At 40.0% G+C, this 10,000-nt stretch overlaps 1 protein-coding gene across 1 annotated transcript in view; it reads right to left on the bottom strand.

Moving 5' to 3' along the window:
• The window catches only part of veph1 (ventricular zone expressed PH domain-containing 1), a 70,533-nt gene that overhangs the window by 36,268 nt on the left and 24,265 nt on the right, over positions 1–10,000 (bottom strand). Inside the window, exons 4-5 of the mRNA XM_087795654.1 lie at positions 6,348–6,511; positions 3,636–3,845 (exon numbers count right to left, since the gene is read on the bottom strand). Of these exons, the coding sequence (XP_087651780.1) occupies positions 3,636–3,845; positions 6,348–6,511 (374 nt within the window). The remainder of the gene's footprint in view (positions 1–3,635; positions 3,846–6,347; positions 6,512–10,000) is intronic.

Here is a 10,000-nt window from a genome sequence, read left to right as displayed (position 1 = left end):
TCCGGGTTTACTCTGGGTTTACTCTGAGTTTACTCTGGGTTTACTCCGAGTTTACTCCGGGTTTACTCTGGGTTTACTCTGAGTTTACTCCGGGTTTACTCTGGGTTTACTCTGAGTTTACTCTGGGTTTACTCTGGGTTTACTCTGGGTTTACTCTGAGTTTACTCCGGGTTTACTCTGGGTTTACTCTGGGTTTACTCTGAGTTTACTCTGGGTTTACTCCGGGTTTACTCTGGGTTTACTCCGGGTTTACTCTGGGTTTACTCCGAGTTTACTCTGGGTTTACTCTGGGTTTACTCTGAGTTTACTCTGGGTTTACTCTGGGTTTACTCTGGGTTTACTCCGGGTTTACTCTGGGTTTACTCTGAGTATACTCTGGGTTTACTCTGGGTTTACTCTGGGTTTACTCTGGGTTCACTCTGAGTTTACTCCGGGTTTACTCTGAGTTTACTCTGGGTTTACTCTGGGTTTACTCTGGGTTTACTCTGGGTTTACTCTGAGTATACTCTGGGTTTACTCTGGGTTTACTCTGGGTTTACTCTGGGTTCACTCTGAGTTTACTCCGGGTTTACTCTGGGTTTACTCTGGGTTTACTCTGAGTTTACTCTGGGTTTACTCTGAGTTTACTCTGAGTTTACTCTGAGTTTACTCTGGGTTTACTCTGGGTTTACTCTGAGTTTACTCTGGGTTTACTCTGAGTTTACTCTGGGTTTACTCTGAGTTTACTCTGAGTTTACTCTGAGTTTACTCTGAGTTTACTCTGAGTTTACTCCGGGTACTGCAGTTTTCTCCCGTAAACTAATAACATACAGGTATTTGAATATGTTGCACAAATAATACATGAATAAACAATAATCCACACAATATGAAAAATCATATAAACATGTTTTTGAAGATGATCAGTAAAGTCTGGTTTCACCGCCGAGACTTATGGGAAATATTTAGTGAATGTTCTTCAAGACGCAGTAACTTCTCATCATGACCTTTGAACTTATTACTTTATAAAGTGGCTCTGAAATCTGGACGAACGAGAGGTTACGAGAGTCTATGATGACCTAATAATGGCTTCACTCCTCCAGCTGTCATCACACTTTGTTTAATACAATGAGTGCCTTGGAAGTAGAGACCATGATGACACGCGGTGACAAACCTCCATGATTTACCAATCACAGCAGACACACACTGATGATACAATAGAGTCACACATCACAACAACACACACACTGATGATACAATAGAGTCACACATCACAACAACACACACACACTGATGATACAATAGAGTCACACATCACAACAACACACACACACTGATGATACAATAGAGTCACACATCACAACAACACACACACACTGATGATACAATAGAGTCACACATCACAACAACACACACACACTGATGATACAATAGAGTCACACATCACAACAACAACACACACACTGATGATACAATAGAGTCACACATCACAACAACACACACACACTGATGATACAATAGAGTCACACATCACAACAACACACACACACTGATGATACAATAGAGTCACACATCACAACACACACACACTGATGATACAATAGAGTCACACATCACAACAACACACACACACTGATGATACAATAGAGTCACACATCACAACAGCACACACACACTGATGATACAATAGAGTCACACATCACAACAACACACACACACTGATGATACAATAGAGTCACACATCACAACTACACACACTGATGATACAATAGAGTCACACATCACAACAACACACACACACTGATGATACAATAGAGTCACACATCACAACAACACACACACACTGATGATACAATAGAGTCACACATCACAACAACACACACACTGATGATACAATAGAGTCACACATCACAACAACACACACACTGATGATACAATAGAGTCACACATCACAACAACACACTGATGATACAATAGAGTCACACATCACAACAACACACACACACTGATGATACAACAGAGTCACACATCACAACAATACACACACACTGATGATACAATAGAGTCACACATCACAACAGCACACACACACTGATGATACAATAGAGTCACACATCACAACAACACACACACTGATGATACAATAGAGTCACACATCACAACAACACACACACTGATGATACAATAGAGTCACACATCACAACAACACACACACACTGATGATACAATAGAGTCACACATCACAACAACACACTGATGATACAATAGAGTCACACATCACAACAACACACACACTGATGATACAATAGAGTCACACATCACAACAACACATTGATGATACAATAGAGTCACACATCACAACAACACACACACTGATGATACAATAGAGTCACACATCACAACAACACACTGATGATACAATAGAGTCACACATCACAACAACACACACACTGATGATACAATAGAGTCACACATCACAACAACACACACACTGATGATACAACAGAGTCACACATCACAACAACACACACACACTGATGATACAATAGAGTCACACATCACAACAACACACACACTGATGATACAACAGAGTCACACATCACAACAACACACACACACTGATGATACAATAGAGTCACACATCACAACAACACACACACTGATGATACAATAGAGTCACACATCACAACAACACACACACTGATGATACAATAGAGTCACACATCACAACAACACACTGATGATACAATAGAGTCACACATCACAACAACACACACACTGATGATACAATAGAGTCACACATCACAACAACACATTGATGATACAATAGAGTCACACATCACAACAACACACACACTGATGATACAATAGAGTCACACATCACAACAACACACTGATGATACAATAGAGTCACACATCACAACAACACACACACTGATGATACAATAGAGTCACACATCACAACAACACACACACTGATGATACAACAGAGTCACACATCACAACAACACACACACACTGATGATACAATAGAGTCACACATCACAACAGCACACACACACTGATGATACAATAGAGTCACACATCACAACAACACACACACTGATGATACAATAGAGTCACACATCACAACAACACACACACTGATGATACAATAGAGTCACACATCACAACAACACACACACACTGATGATACAATAGAGTCACACATCACAACAACACACACACTGATTAAACACAACTGAGGATCTTCCCATCGTTCATCTGTCCAATGAGTCATAAGTGTGTGTGAGTGTGTGTGAGTGTGTGAGTGTGTGTGAGTGTGTGTGTGTGTGAGTGACACTCAACACAACAACACAAACATGTATTATTCGACGTGTTGATGTGTTTGTTTTGACAACAGTGAGTTCCACACGTCAGTCTCTGAAACGTTATAAATGTTCAAACATGTTGTGTTGTTGTTGCTAGGTAACGACAACTGTGTCACATGTGTGCGTTTGTTGAAACACTGTTTGACTTGAGAGCCGTGTTGACATGTTCAGTCCTGAGATCAACACGGAATAAACGTGTTAAACGTCTCGTCACGAGGTTTGATCTGATGATGTTATGTTTGATTTGACCTTGAAAAACATGTAAAGGTCAACAGACGTGACCTTCACCTCGTGGATGATGCCCACGGCGCCGTGGATCCTGGTCACGTGACCCAGGAGGGCGGGGTCGTGCTGCGCCGCGGTCCGGAACACGGGCAGGAAGTCGACCAGCGACGACGGACTGGCCTGAGACACGTCCAGCAGGATCCCAAGGACCGCCGGGGTCAGGTGTGGGAGGCTCAGGTGCGAGACCAGTGCAGGCACCTGAGGACTCAACATCTGGAGACACAAGAAGAAAGAAGGGATGAAACATTGACTCAAAGAAAAGCTTTGATCATAGTTTCTTCATGGAGTGAACCTTTCCAGGGTGTCCACTGGGCTGCTCCCTGGGACACTATTGTATTTGGCAAAAACAACAAGTAATAATTCAATAAAGACATTTTGCTTCAATGATGTTTCAGTTCAAGAGATTTGATTGATTGATTGATCTTTGATTGATCTTTGATTGATTGATTGATCTCTGATTGATTGATTTATTGATCGATTCATTGATTGATTGATCTCTGATTGATTGATTGATTGATTGATGATTGATTGATGATTGATTGGTGATTGATTTATGATTGATTGATGATTGATCTTTGATTGATTGATCTTTGGTTGACTGATATTTGATAGATAGATAGATTGATTGATCTTTGATGGATTGATTGATTTATCTTTGATTGATTGATCTTTGATTGATTGATCTTTGATTGATAGATTGATTGATTGATTCATTGATTGATTGATTGATGATTGATTGATTGATCTTTGATTGATAGATTCATTGATCGATTCATTGATTGATTGATTGATGATTGATTGATGATTGATTGATGATTGATGATTGATTGATGATTGATTGATGATTGATTGATTGATTGATTGATGATTGATTGATGATTGATTGATGATTGATTGATGATTGATTGATGATTGATTGATTGATGATTGATTGATGACTGTTTCTGCAATACTTAGTTTGACCAACAGGTGATTGTTGTTGTTTTGTTCACATTATTTTAAAGAATTACAAAGTAAACACATTTGAAAAGTATTAAACAAGTGTCAACAAGTCAATGTCCACAACATTAAAGATCATTACATTTAAAAATAGAACTAATTATGTCAAACTGACCCCAGATCAGCTCAACACTGACTTTATTTAAATAGACAACGAAGCATTAATCAATAAATTATATTGATTAATTAATAAAATCATGTTTAAAAAGAATGGAATGAAAGTTTCTGTTGAGGATAAACATTGGCTTTTGACAGAAAATCACAAAGTGTATTTTTGAAGGAAAATGGTTTCACCGTGAAAAACTATTATTAGTTTGCGAAGACGAAAATAAAGCAGATCCAGATGTTGAACATGTGTAGGAACGAACGGAGGCGTGTGATTGGTCGGACGACAGGAGGTGATTCCCTCAACGTCGCACACCAGGCCTGAATCGAACAGAAGGTTTGAGTGTTGGTTCTAATGTTGGTTCTAGTGTTGGTTCTAGTGTTGGTTCTAGTGTTGGTTCTAATGTTGGTTCTAGTGTTGGTTCTAATGTTGGTTCTAGTGTTAGTTCTAATGTTGGTTCTAGTGTTGGTTCTAATGTTGGTTCTAATGTTGGTTCTAATGTTGGTTCTAATGTTGGTTCTAATGTTGGTTCTAATGTTGGTTCTAGTGTTGGTTCTAGTGTTGGTTCTAATGTTGGTTCTAGTGTTAGTTCTAATGTTGGTTCTAGTGTTGGTTCTAATGTTGGTTCTAATGTTGGTTCTAATGTTGGTTCTAGTGTTGGTTCTAATGTTGGTTCTAATGTTGGTTCTAATGTTGGTTCTAGTGTTGGTTCTAATGTTGGTTCTAGTGTTGGTTCTAATGTTGGTTCTAATGTTGGTTCTAGTGTTTGTTCTTGTGTTGGTTCTGGTGTTGGTTCTAGTGTTAGTTCTGGTGTTTGTTCTTGTGTTGGTTCTGGTGTTGGTTCTGGTGTTGGTTCTCTTGTTGGTTCTAATGTTGGTTCTGGTGTTGGTTCTGGTGTTGGTTCTAGTGTTGGTTCTCGTGTTTGTTCTAATGTTGGTTCTGGTGTTAGTTCTGGTGTTGGTTCTGGTGTTGGTTCTGGTGTTGGTTCTGGTGTTGGTTCTAGTGTTTGTTCTTGTGTTGGTTCTGGTGTTGGTTCTGGTGTTGGTTCTAGTGTTGGTTCTCGTGTTTGTTCTAATGTTGGTTCTGGTGTTGGTTCTGGTGTTGGTTCTAGTGTTTGTTCTTGTGTTGGTTCTGGTGTTGGTTCTAGTGTTGGTTCTCGTGTTTGTTCTAATGTTGGTTCTGGTGTTGGTTCTGGTGTTGGTTCTGGTGTTGGTTCTGGTGTTGGTTCTAGTGTTGGTTCTCGTGTTTGTTCTAATGTTGGTTCTGGTGTTGGTTCTGGTGTTGGTTCTGGTGTTGGTTCTGGTGTTTGTTCTAATGTTGGTTCTGGTGTTGGTTCTGGTGTTGGTTCTGGTGTTGGTTCTGGTGTTGGTTCTGGTGTTGGTTCTAGTGTTGGTTCTCGTGTTTGTTCTAATGTTGGTTCTGGTGTTGGTTCTGGTGTTGGTTCTGGTGTTGGTTCTGGTGTTGGTTCTGGTGTTTGTTCTAATGTTGGTTCTGGTGTTGGTTCTGGTGTTGGTTCTGGTGTTGGTTCTGGTGTTTGTTCTAATGTTGGTTCTGGTGTTGGTTCTGGTGTTGGTTCTGGTGTTGGTTCTCAGGCAGGACCAGAGTCTCACCAGAGGATGTTGCTCCGCCACCATCTGCAGCAGCTTGACCAGGTGCTGCTGCTCCGGAGGCTCCAGGTGAGGCAACATGGAGACCAGGCCGCTCAGGTGACGATGAACCACCTCCGGCTGTCTGGGGTACAGTGACGGTAACACTCGCAGCAGCATGTGGTTCCCTGTGTGTGAGCAACAATCAAGATCCTGATCATAGAACACACTTCGTCTCAGTGACGGTGAACGAGTCAGAGTTGGTCTGCGTGACTCATCAGTGACTCATCATGGGTTCAAACCTCCCTGATGACACATGTGTTGTGGCATCGTTGGAACCGTTGGAACCGTCTCCCCTCGAAAAGAACCATTATTAGCCAATCATTGGAAGAACATCTTGAATGATTCACTTCAGAACAAAACCATTGTTTGTCTCAAAACAAAGACTTTTGTGTCGCACAACTGCTGTAGGCCTCGTGAGAAACGACATCTATTCGTTTGTAAGTAAGTAAGTAAGTAAGTAATTTTGATTTATATAGAGCTTTTCTAGACCAGGGTCACAAAGCGCTTAAACAATCAAAACAATACTCAATAAAGTATATATTTTAAAGATCAAGATAAAACTGATAACACAACAGGAGTTCCAGAAAATCAAGGAAAAGCCTGAACAAATAGAAACGTCTTAAGATGTTTCTTAAAGGAGTCAGTAGATCATCAAACACAGATGTTTCTTGAAGGAGTCAGTAGATCATCAAACACAGATGTTTCTTGAAGGAGTCAGTAGATCATCAAACACAGATGTTTCTTGAAGGAGTCAGTAGATCATCAAACACACATGTTTCTTGAAGGAGTCAGTAGATCATCAAACACAGATGTTTCTTGAAGGAGTCAGTAGATCATCAAACACAGATGTTTCTTGAAGGAGTCAGTAGATCATCAAACACACATGTTTCTTGAAGGAGTCAGTAGATCATCAAACACAGATGTTTCTTGAAGGAGTCAGTAGATCATCAAACACAGATGTTTCTTGAAGGAGTCAGTAGATCATCAAAATCACAGATGTTTCTTGAAGGAGTCAGTAGATCATCAAACACACAGATGTTTCTTGAAGGAGTCAGTAGATCATCAAACACAGATGTTTCTTGAAGGAGTCAGTAGATCATCAAACACAGATGTTTCTTGAAGGAGTCAGTAGATCATCAAACACAGATGTTTCTTGAAGGAGTCAGTAGATCATCAAACACAGATGTTTCTTGAAGGAGTCAGTAGATCATCAAACACAGATGTCTCTTGAAGGAGTCAGTAGATCATCAAACACAGATGTTTCTTGAAGGAGTCAGTAGATCATCAAACACAGATGTTTCTTGAAGGAGTCAGTAGATCATCATACACAGATGTTTCTTGAAGGAGTCAGTAGATCATCAAACACAGATGTCTCTTGAAGGAGTCAGTAGATCATCAAACACAGATGTTTCTTGAAGGAGTCAGTAGATCATCAAACACAGATGTTTCTTGAAGGAGTCAGTAGATCATCAAACACAGATGTTTCTTGAAGGAGTCAGTAGATCATCAAACACAGATGTTTCTTGAAGGAGTCAGTAGATCATCAAAATCACAGATGTTTCTTGAAGGAGTCAGTAGATCATCAAACACACAGATGTTTCTTGAAGGAGTCAGTAGATCATCAAACACAGATGTTTCTTGAAGGAGTCAGTAGATCATCAAACACAGATGTTTCTTGAAGGAGTCAGTAGATCATCAAACACAGATGTTTCTTGAAGGAGTCAGTAGATCATCAAACACAGATGTTTCTTGAAGGAGTCAGTAGATCATCAAACACAGATGTCTCTTGAAGGAGTCAGTAGATCATCAAACACAGATGTTTCTTGAAGGAGTCAGTAGATCATCAAACACAGATGTTTCTTGAAGGAGTCAGTAGATCATCATACACAGATGTTTCTTGAAGGAGTCAGTAGATCATCAAACACAGATGTCTCTTGAAGGAGTCAGTAGATCATCAAACACAGATGTTTCTTGAAGGAGTCAGTAGATCATCAAACACAGATGTTTCTTGAAGGAGTCAGTAGATCATCAAACACAGATGTTTCTTGAAGGAGTCAGTAGATCATCAAACACAGATGTCTCTTGAAAGAGTCAGTAGATCATCAAACACAGATGTCTCTTGAAGGAGTCAGTAGATCATCAAACACAGATGTCTCTTGAAGGAGTCAGTAGATCATCAAACACAGATGTTTCTTGAAGGAGTCAGTAGATCATCAAACACAGATGTTTCTTGAAGGAGTCAGTAGATCATCAAACACAGATGTCTCTTGAAGGAGTCAGTAGATCATCAAACACAGATGTCTCTTGAAGGAGTCAGTAGATCATCAAACACAGATGTTTCTTGAAGGAGTCAGTAGATCATCAAACACAGATGTTTCTTGAAGGAGTCAGTAGATCATCAAACACAGATGTTTCTTGAAGGAGTCAGTAGATCATCAAACACAGATGTTTCTTGAAGGAGTCAGTAGATCATCAAACACAGATGTCTCTTGAAGGAGTCAGTAGATCATCAAACACAGATGTCTCTTGAAGGAGTCAGTAGATCATCAAACACAGATGTTTCTTGAAGGAGTCAGTAGATCATCAAACACAGGTGTTTCTTAAAGGAGTCAGTAGATCATCAAACACAGATGTTTCTTAAAGGAGTCAGTAGATCATCAAACACAGATGTTTCTTGAAGGAGTCAGTAGATCATCAAACACAGATGTTTCTTAAAGGAGTCAGTAGATCATCAAGCGCAAAGAGAGAGAAGATCGTTCCAAAGCTTAGGAGCAACAGCCTGAAAAGATTTCTCTCCTCTGGTCCTGAGTCGTGTGCGTGGAACCATCAGTAGATTCTGATCCAAAGACCTCAGAGCCCAAGCTGGGGTGTAAGTCTGGATCAGATCAGTGATGTAAGGATGAGCCTGACCATGAATAGATCTGAAAGCAAGAATCAGAATTTTAAAGTTGATCCTGAAAGAAACTGGAAGCCAGTGAAGAGTTTGAAGGAGAAATGTGAGTTCTTCTACTAGAGCAGCTCAGAGTTCTGAATCAACTGCAGACGAGACGATCCTTCTTGTTAAGACATGAAAACAAACTGTTACAATAGTCCAGACGAGAAGAAACAAACTCATGGATTATAAGATCCAGATCATGTTCCGACAACATTTTCCTAAGTTTAGAGATTTTTCTCAGTTGAAGGAAACAGTTTCTGGTCAGTTTTCTTCAGTGTTGAACAAGAGACATGTCTTTATCAAATACAACACCCAGGTTTCTCAGGCTCAGTTTGACAGACTGACATAAGTCACCCAAGTACTGACTCAACCCTGGAACCTTATCATCATCAACAATCACCAGAGTTTCAGTTTTGTCCACATTTAGCCGCAAAGTGTTTTCACTTGTTGTTTGATTTCTAGCAACAATTGACTAAGTTCAGCTTCTGGGGCTCAGTTGGATCAACAGAGCAGTAGAGCTGGATGTCATCAGCAAACATGTGATAAGAAACATCTGGAAATCTCTGAATGATTTTACCGAGGGGAATCAAGTAAAAACAATAAAGGACCCAGAACAGAACCTTGAGGGACTCCACACAACAGATCTGCCGATTCAGACCTCATTTGATTGACAGATACA

This window comes from Callionymus lyra, chromosome 7, assembly GCF_982586985.1.
Source record: "Callionymus lyra chromosome 7, fCalLyr1.hap1.1, whole genome shotgun sequence".
In the NCBI taxonomy this organism is placed as follows: Eukaryota; Metazoa; Chordata; class Actinopteri; order Syngnathiformes; family Callionymidae; genus Callionymus; species Callionymus lyra.
Note: the sequence above shows the minus strand (reverse complement) of the source record. Positions and strands in the feature narration are given on the sequence as shown.